Source organism: Rhodamnia argentea, chromosome 6 (genome assembly GCF_020921035.1).
Source record: "Rhodamnia argentea isolate NSW1041297 chromosome 6, ASM2092103v1, whole genome shotgun sequence".
NCBI lineage: Eukaryota > Viridiplantae > Streptophyta > Magnoliopsida > Myrtales > Myrtaceae > Rhodamnia > Rhodamnia argentea.
In genome coordinates, this window is record NC_063155.1 from 28785421 (window position 1) to 28803847 (window position 18427).

The 18427-nt window shown below is 37.0% G+C and overlaps 1 protein-coding gene and 1 long non-coding RNA gene across 2 annotated transcripts; one reads left to right on the top strand and one right to left on the bottom strand.

Annotated features, from left to right (window-relative positions):
- The first annotated feature begins 1684 nt into the window (after positions 1-1684).
- On the top strand, positions 1685-16838 carry LOC115726346 (sodium/hydrogen exchanger 8-like). Its single transcript, XM_048280959.1, is given in 23 exon segments — positions 1685-1925; positions 2279-2329; positions 2447-2538; positions 3339-3416; positions 3487-3644; positions 4289-4387; positions 4465-4505; positions 4508-4581; positions 5480-5532; positions 5614-5679; positions 7364-7408; positions 8085-8137; positions 9261-9445; positions 10055-10102; positions 10214-10321; positions 12277-12505; positions 12805-13107; positions 14379-14476; positions 14611-14742; positions 15218-15436; positions 15590-15796; positions 16178-16442; positions 16678-16838. Coding segments are annotated over 23 exon segments (2925 nt in total). The 5' UTR covers positions 1685-1702; the 3' UTR covers positions 16776-16838.
- LOC125315598 lies at positions 6705-7146 on the bottom strand. The gene is made up of 2 exons (XR_007198808.1): positions 7037-7146; positions 6705-6875 (listed from the first exon to the last, which is right to left on the bottom strand). It is a non-coding gene; the product is annotated as an uncharacterized LOC125315598 (long non-coding RNA).
- Positions 16839-18427: the final 1589 nt, after the last annotated feature.

Sequence of the window (18427 nt, forward strand, 5' to 3'; positions counted from 1 at the left end):
TGACCTAATCGGAATAAACTGGTCATCTTACTCGATGAGCCATAAATCTTCCAAGGTTAATTTAGTTGTGACCACTTAGCTCCGAGAAAAAGTCCTTAGTATGTCTATAAAATTGTACACACCTTTGTTCATAAATTGATCTCTTGACAATAGCTTTTTTTAATTGTTTGGCATTATCAAACCAAATTCCTATGCTTCCTCCTTTGTACCCTTTGAATGCTTTGGTTGATTTTATTTTTTAAGATAGAACTCGAAAATTAGAAAAATGCCATGAAATGAACCCCTACAAAATCATTTTGCATAAACGCCTAGCATGGTTGCAAAAATATGATTAGGAATTAAAAGCGACTAAACCTTGCATGATCACCTTAGTTAACAACCACTCTCATGGTAACCACAAGGGCTCTAGTAGAAATACTAGCGTAAACTAATCCCCGAACCCAAAAATCTCTGGTTGCGTGGAATCGAGCGACCCCTCTCAACTGCTCGATAGGGTCTACGATCTACCCTCCTCGAAAGATCAATGGCAACTCCCTTCTGTATATACACTCGCACATGTCATCCGAACACATTAAGGTCGAATACGAATTTTTGACATCGAGACTTGGTATGGGCTTAGAAGAGCCCAAGCCAAGGGGCCCATACGCAAGACCTCCCTTAGCGAGCCATTCCCTTGGCGAGCCATTAGCCTGTCTTCTCCCTGTTGTAGGATCACGTGGGCAGGTCGCGACACACACGAATTGCAATTTAAGTTTCTCATAAAATTGGTGGGGCCCAAAGGCAAGATTTGACACTTATAAAAAAAAAAATCATTGATCGCAATTGCAATTTAATCTTCTTTTTAACTTTATCTTTTTTTTTCTAGAAGGCTAGGTTGTTGATCAAATTACTAAAGTGCTCATAACATAATTTTTTTTTTTGGGATAATTTCAAAAAAGGGCCCCAAGTATCTTCTTTTTTTCAAATAAATGCTTGAAGTGGACATTGTTTCAAATAAGGGCTTGAAGTACCTTCATTATATCAAAAAAGGGCATAAAGTGCATATTATTTCAAATAAGAGTATAAAATGACTATATTAGTCTAAAAAAAAAGGGCTTGAGTCACTTTAGTTATGGGTATTTTGGTCATTTAATATTCTATTTTATTTTTTCCTTTTCTGTTTTTTAAGAGATTTTAAAAAAAATATTAAAAAAGAAGAAACACCTCCCGCCTGATTTTTTTCCTTTTTTTTTTTAACTTTTGTTTTATTTTATTTTAATTTAATTTAATAAAAAATTAGATTAAATTTATATTTTTACAAAAATTCCTTTGATCGGCCGGAAAATTTGGCCGGCCGGGTGGCCGGTGAGGTCAAGCCCTTATTTGAAATAACCATGGCCACTTCGGACCCTTTTTTGAGATAATGATGGCACTTTAGGCTATTATTTGAAATAAAGTCCACTTCATCTTCCTATTTGAGAAAATGAGGGCACTTGAGGTATTTTTAAAGTTTTCTCTTTTTTTTTTAAATTAGAAGTGCTCTTTTTTTTTTACAAAAAATCATAGAAATGATAATGTATTATGATTTATAAAAATATATATTTTTATATAATATATTCCTAACGTGTTAATAATCTTTATTATTTTTAAAAATGATGTGTTGGTATATCATGTGGTGTCGTGTACCAGTAATACTTGAGTTACAGCGACCAGAGGGGAGATTATGGTCACATGTTCGCTCGTACAGCAATGGTCGAGTTCCTGCTGTGGCATGCGAGTGTGGCGCTTCTGCTTCGGAACAATGGCGAAACCAACACCAACGGACGGAGTGTTATTCGCCGGCCTGAGCTGCGTCGTCGGCGTCGCTTGCAGGCACCTTCTCCGAGGCACTCGCGTCCCTTACACCGTAGCCCTGCTCCTCCTCGGCCTCGCCGTCGGCTCTCTGGGTCTCTGACTCTTTCTCCTCTAGCCACGTCCTTTCTGGGTTTGGGTATTGGCTTTGCCAGTTCATTCGTTTATCTGTTAGGACTATGATTGAACGTCCTCCAGAACACTGGTCGCAGAAAGCTTTCTGATTCATTTTGACTCGTCGCAGGAAGTTGTCGAATATTTTCCTTGCATTTCGGTTGCTCTGCTGGTTTTTCTTGCTTGCATTGTTCAGCTATCGTGGCCTTTTACCGTCGATTGGATTCTCTTAAAAGATTTTTGTTAAAATGGATAGAGCATCAAGTATATCATCCTTTTTTCATTGTTTGTTTTCCCTTTTTGTAAAATTTTGTATTGATCTGGTGATATGCAGAGTTTGGTGCGAGTCTACCGTTAGGGGCACTGGGGAATGCAATCCGCCTTTGTGAGTTTTCCCTCGTCGTCAAGCATCATCAATCCAGAGAACACAACTTTTTGGGACAAATGTGTGTTAGATGGTTTTTTTGTCTCCAATTAACTTGTTAGTTGCAAAATTTTGCAGGGGCAGATATTGATCCCGATCTCTTGTTGGCAGTCTTTCTTCCTCCTCTTCTTTTCGAGGGCTCATTTTCTATGGACAGCCACCAAATCAAGGTTCTTTTTCTCTCAATATTTGCATCTCCTTTGTAACTTCGGTCGTCAGATATGGGTTTGATGAGATTGGCCTTTGTTGTTTCCGAAAAGGGTTGCCCCGACACTGATTTCTCCAGATGGGGCTTCTTTCTTTGCTTGTGTGTTTTACTTGAATTAACTGGACCTTGATGTTATTTTGTACATTGTCTAAAGCTATTGGAAAAAATAATAGTAAGGAGTACTTCCTGATGATTTAGAGGTAGACACAGACTCATTTGGAATCCATACAAGAAGGGCCAACTTTAATAGGATTAGGGAAGGGCAACCCTATCATATTCAAATTTTTCCTGTGGTTCTTTATACGCTCAAGAGGTCTGAAATTAAAAGTATGTCATGTAAGTTTGCAAAAAACATAGGTTTTACCTTCAACATAAACAATGATTATCGATGCGAAATTTGGAACAAATTACCCTATAGTTTTATGTGCAACAAAGTGACGTGATTAGTTTTCCTGGAATTACTTGCTGGTAATTCTTACAAGACTAGAATTGCTGCCAAATCGCTAGCTATACACAGATTACTCTGAAAATTTCTTTTGCAGGCAAATGATTTTCTGATACTCTCTACATTATATATGTAGATTTTTGATGCATCTCTATTGATCTAAAGAAAACCTGGTAGACATTAACTCTTCTTTCCAGTGTTATTGTTTTTTCTTTCATTAGAAAAGAGACAACAAAAAACCATGTAGACCTGGAATTTGTTAATTGATTGTTTAAACCAAATGCACTTCTACTCCTAACGCTTAACCATCTATGCAGAAATGTATGGTACAGATGCTTTTCCTTGCAGGCCCAGGCGTCATTATTTCGACATTTTGCATCGGATGTGCTCTGAAGGTATGGGTGAAATTAGATAGTCTTTGTAAGCTCTTGATTCTATGAATTCACTCAAATTTACTTTCGGTAGCTTACTTTTCCATATGAATGGAGTTGGCAAACATCTTTACTGCTGGGGGCAATTTTGAGTGCAACTGATCCTGTGGCTGTTGTTGCCTCATTGAAAGAGCTTGGAACAAGCAAAAAATTGAGTACAATCATTGAGGGAGAATCAATGATGAATGATGGGTGAGCCTTGCCTTTCATCTTCAAGTTTCTTTGTTTCTATTTTGGCATTGATCTTTTAGCCTAGTAATAATTATCCTCTTTTATAAGTATTCCTTTAGTGTGCAAATGCAATAAGAGGATCAATCTCATAGTTTTGGTCACTAAATTTTGTCCTAGGTCATACTTCATACTTTGTAAGTTCATTTCCAGATCAATTTCAATGATCTTTCCCCTGAAAGTATGAGCTTGAGGACATGTGGTCACTCAATGGTATTTTCTGGAGGGAGCTGCGGTGATGGAATCGATATGGGTTTTGTGATTTGAAGTTTCAGGATGATTCTAGTCGACTTTCTCTCACCAAGAAATCCTAGTCATAAGGAATTTTTTGATTTAAATGTCACTTGGCAAAGAGCTTTCCGAAAGCTCCATGGAATGAAAAGGATGCATTCTCCAACTGACATGACCTTATCAGAGATATGAAATGACAATGTAAGGAATATGATAGGAAGACTGACCATCCTCCACATGTTATAAGAATGTCAACATTTGTAGCTGTGGGGCAATATCATAGATCCTCGCGATTTCGGGGAACCAAATATTCTTATATTTATAAATCAGAAAAGCCTGTACTAATATACTGTACATGCTGTGGACTACTTATTCAGGGCATCAGTTGTGGTATATCAGTTCTACAGAATGGTGCTTGGCTGGCACTTGAAATGGGCGGACATATTCAAGTTCTTGACTGAAGCAACGGTTGGAGCGTATGTGTCTTACTTATCACTAGATAGTAACTTGTTGTTAAAGCATAATATACTCATGACAATCATTTTTGCTTCAGTTTTGGCTTGGGTATAGCTTTTGGCATTGTGTCAGTATATTTGCTGGGTTTATGCACAATGATTCTGAGATAAATCTGGCTTTGACGCTTTCTGCGAGCTACATTTCTTACTTTACGGTAAGGTTCTTCCAACTCAAAGATGCCATGACTATTCTGCTACTTAGATAGTGAAATTAGCTCTTGCTATTGTGAAATTAGTTCTTGTCACCTTATTTTCCTCTTTTATGTTGTTACCTTACACTTTATGCCATGGTTTGGTTGAAAACATTGACCAACCACCCATGTTAAAGTTAAGGGTGCATTTAGTTTTGGAAAGTCCTTCAATTCATATCTCACTGAACTTTATTAAGCACTCCAGTTTATTATTGCTACTGCTTGATTTTTATGCTTTGTAGGTCATCTTACTATGTTCATAAGTTCCTTATATATTTCACTTTTCTTCTCATTTCAATTGCAAAGGGCAGAAAATATTTGTCGTTTTCTAGTCCTCCACATTGTTTTCAGAAAATTGTGAAAAAGAGAGCCTGTCAAACCTGCCTTTGCTATGCCATCCAATCAATGTTCTGTTTTTACTGGTAATGGAATAAAAACAGTTGCCCTGATACTTACCAAGTTTCTTCCGCAAGTGGATTGCAGAAGGATTATATGTCAATTGCATTACAAACATGTTGTCTTAAGCAGGCCCTCAAGCTGGTACTCCTTCCAGCTCTTATTTTATTTTGAAAAAAAAAAAAAGGTGGAACGGTGGGCTTTGGAATAGATGGAACCCATAGCTTTCCATCAATTTGGCAGCAATGACTGCACATGAGTTGCAAGAGCTCTAATTTGTTTTACCAACTTTTACTTTACTTTTCTGGTCTCTTTTCCCCATTGAATTGAGAACTTTTTACCTTTCATCCATTTCATGCTGAAAGGTAAGTAAAGGAGCATAACTCTTCAAAAGTGGAAATCATTTACTATACAGGTTCGACAATTACTCGACCTTAAACATGGATGTGTTGTTTGTATTTTATAGGCTCAGGAAGTTGCTGACAGTTCTGGCATCTTAACAGTGGTCACTCTAGGAATGTAAGTATAGTTAATTTCTTTTTCATATGTTATACATTTGTCCTTCGGAAGACAAATCCTGATTATGCAAATGATAAGCAGGGTTTTTGCTGCAGTTGCTAGGATTACATTCAAAGGTAATTGTCAACAGAGCTTGCATAACTTTTGGTGAGTTCTTTTTCTCCTTTTTTCCATTTTTCCATTCTTTTCAGTATCTGGAGTTCTGAAAGATCTGCCTTTGTCTTGGTATTTAGAGGAGATACTATACTCGTCTTATGTCAATGCTAACAGCACTTTTAATCTCCACAATTGTGGTTTGTGTCTACTTTTGAGTTGAGTGATTCTTAAAGATATATTATGTTCTTAGTATGCATTTGGGGTATTCCGTACTCCCACAGATACAGGATCTTTAGACGTTATTCCATTCAACAAAATTCTGCTTTTGTCATACAACATAGACCTGGATGCTTTTCAGATTAGCTCTAGTTTTCTACCCGTGGATGCATGTGCTTTTGTGCGAAAAAGGAATATTTTTCATCTGAGAGAGAGAGAGAGAGAGAGAGTATTTAAACGGCCATTTCATACCACTAGAGTGAGCTTGTTCTGGAAATTTTAAGAGCCATTTGTTTCATCTTATTTTAAGCATAGTACTTGTTGAATTTCCTTCCAAAACAAAAAGAATTGCTTTACTTTTGAAAAATCCTGGAAGGATTCCACATGGTTAAAGAACCTTACATTACATGTCCATAGTGTTTGTTTAAAGATTTGAGTAATTAGTATCATCAAATAAAAGTCAAATTTTGAAGGCTAAAAAGTAAAAACAAAAGCAAATCGTTAAATTGCAAAGCCAAAATTAAGGTTGCCCCAACAGTCCAAACAGACTCTAAACGCAGCCACAGAAACAATGATCTACAAATAAACTTTAATTGCACTTGGAAACAACAACATAGCCTTCTCGTTCAACCATAGTACAGAAGCCAATTTCTGCTGCTTTGAAGACTTAAAGAAGTACTTTTTATTGTTCCAATAAATGAGATAATAACAGTGATAAGTTCAAATTCTTTTGGTTTTTTGTTAATTTTTTCTGCCTGGCATTTCATTTTCCTGGAAATGGACTCCTAAAATTTTATTTTCCTGAGGAACTCCAGAAGTGGTTTTGTCACAATATATGTTACTTTGTTATTCTCTTTTTCCTTTTGTATTGCTTTTCTTTTTCCTGTTTATGATAAAAGTATTACCCTCAAGCTGCAACATAGTATTTGTTCTCTAATTTACATACATGCCACTAATGGCCACTATTTTTATCTGACGAGGATAGCTCCTCCACAGGGTAACATCCAACCATTTTCTCTGCCAAGTAATAACTTTTTGCTTGTAGGAAATGCTATATTATATTGAAAATTCCCATCCACAGGATGGCTAATAATTTGTATCAACTATTTAAAGAAACCTAGTTTATGAGAAGTGATTTTTACTTATCATTTTACGTCCTATATCTACCCATGACTCTTTTTTTCCTATTGACACGCAAGTTGCAATCAGGGACAGCCTAATAGTAATATCTAGTCAGCTGGTATTTGTGGATAGCCATAAAAGGTTGATTTTAGGAGGTATTTGTTTGCTTTTGTATCTAGTGAATTTGATCTTTTGCTATGTGCTTCAGGTACATCCTTTTCTGTTTTTCCAAACTGGATGCATGAAACATTTTGACAATGCTGATGCACGGAATTGTTCCCCTTATACATCTTTGATGGATCTTCATTTGTGTAGCATCCTCCATTGAACGTTTCTTTACCTTATGTTCAAGCTTCAGCAATTTCACTCAGAATGTGTAACTCTCTCTCTCTCTCAGGGAGGGGACAGCCTACATTGCCAATATGTTGATTTTCATATTGAGGTAACTGCATTTGCTTTCTATTTGTTAATTTGTTGCTACAGTTTCTATACCGGTGAAGCAAATTTGGAAGGATGTTTTCCTTTATTCCTTTACTATTTCAAGGCATCATGTTTAATGGAAGTCTGGGAGTTCTATATATGTTATACGACTATAAATTTGATGCAAAATGGTGGTCAGAGTTAGAGCTATCTTTCTCAGATTTGCTTCCACATAACACATTAGACAAGTGTTTGCTTTTCTGAAGGATTAGTTCAAATTTGTTTTTGGGAACACAGGGACTAGGAAGAGGAAAGGAGGATTCAGATAGTTTTGCATGAAAGTGGCACACTATTAACAATAGCGCACACACCCCCCATTGCTGGGAATGATGTGCCATTGGTTTTATCACCAGTCCTCAATTAATAGGCCATGCAAAATGCTCTTACCGTGACTGATTTTTTTTTTTTTCCTTTTTCCTTTTCTTCTCTGTAAGTTTTGATGCTCACGAGGAAATTGGCATATTTTGGGATTAGTAGGACTTTCAAAAGGGATGGTGAGTGGGTTTGGTGAAAATAAAAAAGGTAGACAAGTGAGGGGGAATGACTTTGCCATGTTATTCTCTGTGCCGTGTTATTTTCTATTGACAAAATAAAATGCTTAAACATTTATTCATTTTTTGAAAGAAATCTTCTTGCAGCGGAGTGATCATGGCCAAGGGTTTTTTCTGCTCTGACAATAATGCCAAAACTGGTACTGTTGATTTTCTGTTGATCATATTATTACTTCTGTTGTAAATGATCTATCAAATCATAGGACTTATTTCCTATGCTTATAAAGCAGACAGTGACAATTCTACTTGTCAGATGCCTGATGTAAGATAGTTTTTTCTCACAAGGGACATAGAATTAGTTTGGATAGGGTAATGTCACATTGATAGTTTAAGTTTAGTTAATCCGGTATTCTGCTTTCAGACGCAATAGGTCCATTTTTCTTGATCAGGTAAGTTCTTTGCTAAGATTGGGTTTGCACATACTAGTGTTGGATAATTCTAGGTTGATTCTATGGCTTGATCTCACCAGTTTGTTCTTCCAAGTCTGAATCTGCTTTTTATTTTCTTTCCCCCATATTTTGAGGTGTATGTGTGATATTTTTCTTTGCTATAGTCAATAAAGCACTTTATAAGCTCTTGCTATATTTATTAGTATTTTTTTTCTTACTTTGTTGTGGCTGACATGCCAAGAATGGAAAGGAGAGGCCTTAAAGAGGGGTTGGACACCTATATCATTTCTGGTAGATGGGCGGGGCCCTATGGCCAAACTTTGCAGATGAAGCAGAAGACTAAGTAAAATTTTTGCCTTGAAGTTCGACGAATTTGAAGATGCTATGGGACTTTTGTGAAACTATGGAGAAAAACATGTGGAACCTCTTTATTGACCCAAACAACTGATTTTTTTTTTTTTTTTGTCGTAACCCAAACAACTGATTTAAGTATGACACTTCTTGACAAGTCCGGCATATTTTGGTGGCACTCAGCTGAACACACCACTTTCTTGATGTACATTGCCAGCTTTAGAACAGTTTATATATTCTGTAGTCAAGATAGAGGAGATACCAACAATGGCCTTCAATTTTGCTTTCGAAGCTAAAGTTGTTAGGCATGTCTTTGTTGTGAACCAGTAAAGGTTGTTACTCTGTTCAATATGGAAAAGACCACGTAGTGTCTTGAACTTAGCTTTTGGCTGTGACCAGTTGAATATGTATGACTTGGTCATTGGAGTTTGGACTGCCGACATTTTACTTCAATTTCATCATCGTTGCGCCTATTTGTCCATCTTCTTCACTGATCCACAGTCATTTAAACTACTTCTTTCAGGGAGCTCCTGGGGCTATCTCTTTCTTCTTTATGTCTTTACTCAAGTTGCACGAGCCATAGCTGTGGTTACTCTCTATCCTCTTATACAGTATTTTGGATATGGTTTGAGCTGGAAAGAAGCTGTCCTTGTCTTTTGGTCTGGTCTGAGAGGAGCAGTTGCATTATCAATGGCCCTATCAATCAAAGTAATACTGTTTAACCTCATTTGGAGTCATCAGCAGACTAATGCGTGCTTCATCTGGAATGTCCATTACATAATTCTCTATTCTCCAGAATTGTTTATTGTGATGTGCTAGTGCATCGATAATCTAGAATTTTTATGTTTCTTCAGTCAACCAGTACGTCAAAGTGCGGTTAGTGGACACATGGATGAACTTCATGTTGCCTAATAACTAAAATTCATTTGGCTACTGGCGATCTTCGCCCTCACTAGGTTAAGGTTCTTTGATGAACGTGGCACAGCTGACTAGGAATAGATTCCTTTTCCACGTTTTTCTATGTGAACTTAATCACCAGATAAAGATGAGCCACAAAGTCAAGGCTTATTAGCTTATATTAGCACAAACTTAAAAAAGATCTTGAATATTAATTATCGTAATTCATGTTAAATTTGAGACAGTGCAATTGCACCCTGTGGCTTAATGATTAAGTACGTACAGGGAGAGGGATATTATTTTGAGGAAGATGAAAGATTTGTCTGGATTGAATGCATGCTTTTAGCCTATATGGATGCTGGAGAAATCCTGGAGGAATCATCTTTCACTTTCTAAGCATTATTTTCGTTTGTCTTCCAGGATGCCAGCAATGCCACACCATACATAAGTTCAGAAACAGGAAACCTGGTATTTAATTCCAAACAAATATGCATGTCAGTGTGTTTGAAGCAATTCTCCTTATAATAAAAGTGGTTTACTTCCACTAAATCTGAAAGTTAATGCACATTCTTTTAACAGTTCCTTTTTCTCACTGCTGGCACTGTGTTTCTGACACTTGTTGTCAATGGGTCTACTGCGCAATTCTTGCTTAGTTTCTTTGGCATGGATGAGCTATCAGAGATGGAGGTGAGACTCTACTGACTTCTGCCGTTCCATTTTTTGCTTTGTTCTTTTAAAGCAACGGCCAATTATGAAGTTCCAAATTCAGCTTTGAAGAACTGCACAGAAACATAGTTAAGATTGAATATCAATTAGTAAACTAAGCTAAAGTAGGATCCACAATTGTGCTTATGTATTTCCTTGCTATGTCCTTAACTTGAGCAGATAATTTTCAAAATTTTCATGTCAGGCTTTGATCAAACATGTTAAGATGTGCTTGGTATATATTGTGGCACGTTTCCTGACAACTTAAGCTTTTGGGAGTAATAGCTTAGTATAAAGCTTCATGTCAAAGGTTCAAATCTTGGCACTATTTGCTATTATCTCCATTGCTCCTGTTTGTCCTTCAGTTGTTATTTGATGTGGTAACATCCGCATCTATGTCCATGTGCAACTACCATTACAGCGCTACCAACAAAGAAACTGACATGAATTTTTGCCGCAATTACCTTATGTTCATCTATCCTAACTGCGACAAATGCTGCTTTCCCCATCCTTGTGGTTTGTGAGACTATTGTCTTTGGTATGGCACATGATGACCGATTTCACTCAATGCATTTAGATTTAACTGCCTAAGTGAAAATTATGCTTTCAAACCAGGTTGTGGCCTTTAATTTCCAGATGAAATCTGTAAGCTAATGGATGTGATTGTATACTTGATGTTTGACGAGGTGGTTGCTTCTGACACATCAAGCAATTTGTCTATCAATTGATGATTAAGGATAATTGTGGTCAGATGAGTGGGCTCTTATGTCACATACTACAAACTTTGTGTAGTGGCACCTAGTGAATTAGGTTAAAATCAATGGCTTAAAAGATAGGGTTGGAGTCAATCAATTGATTTTGACTCGCGCAAGGTTTATGTCAATATTGTTGCTGACCTTGCAAGATTGTAATAAGTTTTCCTAGAAAGTAGCACAATTTTCTTTGTTAACCAAGGGATAACCTATTATGGAATTGAAAGATACATTATCAGGAAAGAATGTAGTTGCCAAGGGAAAGCATTTCGTCAAAGAGTGAGATGTGTCCCATGGACATAGTATCATCCCACTAATCTCATTTCTTCAGTGTTTTTACGTAACTTGTTTTGATAATTACCATGTTTTGAATTCTGAACCATCATCTGGCAGATGATGCTTTCTTCATGGCCAGGGAATGATATACATTAGAATGGTGGAGTTATTGATTAATGGAGTCTTTCAGCACCTTTTAATGGTTAGTGCCTTCAAGGCTTAAGGAAAATTACTATGGCTTTTCATATGCGTCTCCTCACACACAGATCATCCTATGTCTTGTAGTAACCTTGGTCCGGATGATATATTTGGACAAGAACCATACGCGCGAGAAATATTAGATGGGACATGAATAAATAGAAATTAATCTTGATACTGTGTCATAACTTCTGACAGAAAAACAAGTAATGTGGAATATTAAATACTATTGAATCTGTGATCATAGATGAACAACTATGTAGTAATACTCTGGTATAAGTCAAAGTGAAGCATGTGGCTCAAATCCTCCTAACTAGTTTGCGGTACACTTGCTTTTCAATATTTTGCATTTCATAGTTGCTCATAATTAGACTTTCCACTGCTAAACTAATTCTGAGTAGTAAAAAAAATTGAGAAGTTACATTTAAAAAACATAGATAGTTTCTTAGTGGATTTGAATCTGTTTGTCTGAGGTAATGTTTCAATGCATGATCATCTGAAAATGTAAATGAAAGGGAGGAAGAGTTCTTGTTTCCTAAACTGAATAAAATGTTGGTATATGTCAGCCCATATCCTCAGCTGGTCTACAAGACAAGCAACATTCTTGCTGATTGACTGATGTTTCTGGCATGTCACGTAGTTTAAATAGGGTTCGGTGTACAGTTGGAGCTTCATAAGTTCTCATGTTTCTCATGGCCAATATTATCACAGAAACTCACATTGGACTACACAAAGTACAAAATGATGGACGTAGCTCTAGGGGCTCGTGAGAATCTCCAAAATGATGATTTGGGGCCTTTTGATTGGTTCACTGTCAAAAGTTACATGATGTCCTTAAATAACATGGACTTGGAAGGTGTGCACCCTCACACTGTTTCTACCTGCAGCAGTAACCTGGCCCAGATAAATTTACAAGCAGCTCGAGCATGCCTTTTAAGGGGTGAGTCACATGTATCTATCATCTGGTGGTTAATATTAAATTTGTTTTTATCTCTACCTTATTCTAACGGTAAACTAGGAAAGACATTCAGATTCATGAAGATTCATTGAGTGTTCATTTTCATACGACATGTATTGCTGCTGGTAAAGTAAAATTTTCTCTCAAGATCTGCTGCTTCACAATGTTAAGCCCATCTCTACAGTGGTTCCTGATATGTAGCATTCCTCAATTTAACTCAGCCAAACTGGAAAGGCTGTGTGTGGGAATTTCGTAAAAGTTGACTTAGGTTATTTTCCCAGCTGCTCAGGCTGCTTACAAGAGGATGCTTGATGATGGATGGGTAACTCAAACTACGGCATATCTTTTGATGGGCTCAGTTGATGATGCAATCGATTCAGTTTCGAGAGAGCCTTTGTGTGACTGGAAAGGCTTGAAACTTCATATTGATTTTCGGAATGATTATAAGTGCTTTGGCAGAGGCATTTTCCCACAAAAGCTGGTCAACTATTTGTCCCTAAAGAAACTAAAATTCGCATGTTATACCTGCAGTGCATTTCTTCGAGCCCACAAGATTGCAAGGAGAAAAATTCTTGAATATATGGGTATATACTTGATTATCTTTATTATCATGCTTCAACTATTTATCTGCTGTACTTCTTTTGGTCATAGATCTTTTTGTTTGGCAATTGCATTGGCTTGTCGATCGTGTGAAAGTAGACTCATATTTTTCTGTTATCCAGCAGTAGTGTGATTGACTGGAAATAAAGGCATGTCCTAGGTATGCTGGGTGGAAATTTGGTTTGTCGGTGGAAATCAATTTCACTTCATGTGAAAGCACTGCCAAGACTTTCACTTCTCTGATTGTCCACTGAAAGTTCCCTACAATGCTAGTCTGATTCATACTTGGATTGTGCATTGGCTTATTGATCATTCCCTTCTTTGTTGGACACGAACCGACTTCTTTTGTACAATTATTTCAGATTCCATGCTTTGTAATTGTCCTATAGAAAGAATAGGTTTTTTAATTCTGCCAATGTTATTTGGTTGGGACTGTGTACAAATGGCCTTGCTGAATTTTTTCAGATTGGGCAGGGATCAATTGAATGGAGACTCCATGACCTAGAAATGAGAGTTTATGTTGTGTCACCGTAACAAGGGACAGCATCTGCAGAATTAGAGTTCATCATAGGCATTGGTTGTGCTTTTGCTGAGCTGCTTTATATAGAGTTTACTGAAATTGAGTGCTGCGCACAAGTAACTTCCAAAACCATGGCCCTGAATTTCTGGTTATTTTGATTCACTTTATAACTTTGAATGTTATTCTTCTTTTTAATTTTTAAAAGACATATCACCAGTCAAGATATATGCTTTATATTCATTGTGGGGACATCAAGCTTTTGAGAAAAACAGTTATTAAAGACGGTATCGGGGCTTCAAGTAGAGGGTTCGAATCTTAACACACTCACATTTTCATATTGTTTGTTTCTCTTATTCGTCCTTCGGCTGTTTGATGCGGTATGTCTACATTGTAGATTTCACATGTAGATTCAACTTACAAGCAATGGGAATTATTAAGAGATATGCTTGATATACATTGGATGCATGTTGACTGACAGCTTAACATTGAGAGAAAAGGTTAATTCACGCGTCTAAGTAGCTGAAGTATGGGCACAATGAATTCATTACCTCATTACACTGCAGACTGCTTCTGCTATTGATACCCTATACAAGAGACCCATAGTTACTGGCCCATTTTCACCTTAAAGTTAACTCAAATCTCTCTCCTTTCGCAGTGGTTGTTCTTGTATGAGACAACTTCAATTTCACTGCCTTATCTCTCTCTCTCTCTCTCTCTCTCTCTCTCTCTCTCTAGGTGAAAGTAACATTATAGCTGAAGTCATTAGTGAAAGTGAAGCAGAAGAAACGGAAGCCAGAAAGCTTTTAGAAGACATTCTTCTCGCATTTCCTGAGGTTATTGAAACATGAATTTTATTCTCTAGATTTTGCGTATGGTGCTATATGTAGATTTTCCTTTGCTACCATATTAGCTCTTCCTCTATCGTAAGAAATGATAGCAATCAATGCTTATTGTGGGAAGTTCTCAGGTTTTACGAAGTGTGAGAACAAGTCAAGTTACGTGTTCACTGCTGAATAATTTAGAAGATTACATTCAGAATCTTGGCAAAGATGGTGTCTTGGAAGATAAATTGTTGCTTCATCTTCATGAGCTTGTCCAGGTGGTAGCTTCTGCAGAACCCTCCTCTTCTCTTTCTTCTCTCTCAGTACAGACCAAAAATCCAAGTAAACATTTTTTGGTGTGCAGAGTGCTGGCCATCATAGAAGTGGCTCTTAACAGGAGAAAAGTACCGTAGTCCACAGAAGTTGAGTTGAATTATCAATTAATTATTCTTTAGTTTGAGAGGCTGGTGAGGAGTATTTAATATAAGATGACTTTTAGCGACTAATTGTTGCTACCAAACACACCATTTCAGTTATTTTTTAGAAAGGGGCAAAGAAAGTACATAAGGATCTGAATTTGCCTGTAGACATCTATCAAGTTATTGTAGTCATCATACGCAATGGAAACATATTCATCTAACGATCGGTGGGATGGAATGCTGGGTTCTTCAGCATTCGTTTTTTTGACACCTGTTAGCTTGATCCTGCTGTCATTCTGTGTGTTCTGAAAAAAACTCATTTCTCTGCCGGCAGAGTGATTACAAGAAACTGTTAAGGTCTCCTCCTCGCATAAAGGTTCCCAGGGCAAGAGACGTGATAAGTCAGCATCCTTGTCTTGGTAGTCTTCCATATCAGGTTTGCCAGGCTCTAGAGAATTCTGTGAAGGAAACAGTCAAGCCCCAGGGAATGGTACTTTCAGAGAAGGGATGCATGCCAAGGTCTTTGTTTCTTATTGCAAATGGTCTAGTTAAGGTAAACACATGTCAACAAGCAAGGTCTTTTCGAGACCGTACATTACGTATTAGACTGATTAGACCACGTAAAAGGACCCCTTTTGCTACCTGCAACTTTTTCTAATGGTTTATAGAATGGCAAGTACTGCTTCTTATGCTCCTTTTATGGCAGTCTGAAGTGAGGCATCCCAATAGCCCCCATGGTCTATATACGACTTTTCCTCAAGGATGTATCATGGGCCTCTATGAGTTGCTGTCTGGGAAAACTTATTTCTGTGATTTGACTTCAGATACCATGGTACTCTGTTACATGATCGAAGTCAAAGTGTTACTTCCACTGGTGAGATCGATTCCCGAAGTTAAGAATATACTCTGGGAGGTAGAGTTGCTCCTAGTGCGATTTGTTGATGCAAGAGAATTAGTATTTTGAGAGTTTCATCTCTATATGGTCTACACAGACTTATATTCCAACTGTAGGTCAGTCCAAAAGTGCAGGAAAATGGAAAGGTCCTACTGTGTCTGTCTCTTTCTTGTTTGTGTGTCCACATGGAGGTGTTAATTGGTAGTTCTTTAACTCGTACATAACTGGATGGCAGGAAAATCAGTACAATAGGCGGAACATTGGTCAGATAGCAACGTTGTCTGTCCTGTAAAATTGTATGAAGGCAGGAGAGAGGGGGAGAGAGAAAATCTACTGTTGTCTTGGAAGCCTTACTTAAATCTCAAGAGTAGTTGATCTAATTTTTTTATTGATTTTCAGGAGTGCATCGTAGTTTTGGCCAAACTTTTGCTCACCCAAAAGTTCGAGAAGACATCAACACCTGATCTAAGAACTTTTCTTCTTGAAAGATCTTCAATGATCACCTACATAGCGGGAGAAGCTGTGGAAATTCGGAACGAGACAATTGGCTTCCTGTTGGAAGGATTATTGCGAACTCCAGATCTCCCTTCAGTGGCTGTGGAATCTCCGGCTGCGCTGTTGCCTTCACAGGAGAGTCCAAATTCTTCCACACCAGAAGCACCAGGTAGTTCTTTAACCTCGTTTGATACCAGCTCGAGCATTTTGTGCGTAACAATGAGTCAACCACTATAGGTTGTGTGACGGCAAGCGAAGAATGTAAAAAGAAACAGGCGTTTCATCTTTAGTGAACTTCACTGTAGATTTGTAAATAGAGAGTTTAGCACAAGGACAATACGCCTGGTCTAAGTGTAAAGCCTAGCAGCAATGACTGATGCCCGATCGTCGTTTTCTGGCAGCAGGCTCTACAATGTCTGGCTTTTGTCATTACGGATCCCGGTATCAAGTTGAGGAAACAGCGACGATCGCGCATGTTGATATGTCGGGTTGGTGCATTTGATGGTCCAATTTCAGGAACATCGAGGATGAGTTCCTAGCAGCAGCAGTGCCGACTGCTGAGGACTATGCTTGAATCCTGACTCTACTACACTATTCCCAGTGCTTTGTTAAAACAACAAAAGTAACATCTTATGTATCGCACTGCATTATTTATATAGATTGAATCACTCACTTCTTTCATTCTTGCGTACATTTGTAAAATATTCTGCCCGATTTGCATGCGCTTCGTGCAGTTTTGATAGACGGACAAATAACACAATGTGAGGCAACAAATCGGAAGTGTCGGCTTTTCATGATGATTATGTCACTCCAATTTTACCGACAATCATCTATTAACTTACCCAAAAAAAAAAGTTGACTCGTCGATTTTGTTCTTTCTTGTAAAAAAATATTAGAGTTTATGAGGGGGATTGGGTTCAACTTTTGGCCTCTTAACATTAAGCGTTCGCTCAATTGGGTCCTTCACATTTTGTTGGGCAACCAAATTCTCTCATTTGATTGATTCGTGTAAGAAAGAGAGGGAGAATCAAATCTGATTTTTTCTAATTATGTTCCCTAAGGATGCGCATGGTACTCCTTGTGGAAGTGGATTTTTGCTCCAAAAGTGCTTCTGAAGCAGAAATTCATTGGGTAATGTAACTTCTGAAGTAAAAATATTTACTTCTCACAAAAATTTTTATTTCCGAAGTGAATTTTCACTTATGAAGTTTTTCCTCTAATTTGAAAAGTTAAAAATCAACTTTTGCTTCTGAGTAGAAGTAGAAAAAATTAACTTTTGATTAGAAATTGATTTCAGAAGCGTAAGTAAAGTGTTGTCATGCGCGCCCTAAACGAGTTTTAGAGAATCAAAACGCATTTAGTAACTACACAAAATTTATATTTCTGGAACAAAAATACATTTGGTAACTGCACATAATTTCTATTGTTAGGACCAATTTCTCTTCTCAATTTTTTTTATTTGAGTCAAATAATTACGCCTTGTCACTACAAAATTGACCTATATAGCATCACTAATAAAATGAATACAGATCATGCATAATCCATAATTAGTCTATTTACTTTGTGGAGCATAAATACTTATGCAAGATCCTCACGAAAGAACATAAGCTCAATAGGCAATTTGCACTTAAATTTTTGTCACGAATTTGCACTTAAACACTTCTATATTTAGCCAAACACATACCTGACTCAACCCGTATTACTTAAACAATTATATATTGAATCAAATCATGGCTTATTTGTTTCTTATAATTTGTTAAGAGTGCAATACAAATCTAGAGAAATTTTTTCAATTTTTTCAAAAAAAATTATTGTTTATTTTTTAAAATATATATTTTTAACAATTAATTTTAAATTAAATTATTTTATTATTATAAAAGATTATTATTGTTATTAATAAAAAAAATTATTTTAAAAAAATTCTATTTTTTTTTCCTTTTTCTCTGACAACCGGCGGCGATCAAGGTGGTCGACAACTTTTTTTTTTTAATTCTTGTTCTGTTCCAAATGTGTTTTGGGGAACATAATCAGAAAATTTTAGGATCGAAATCATTTACGTTACCAAACAGGCTTCTCTTTTCTTTTTCTTTTTCTTTTTCTTTTTCTTTTTCTTTTTCTTTTTTTGTTCGGAAGAACAGAATCGTTACCGAACAT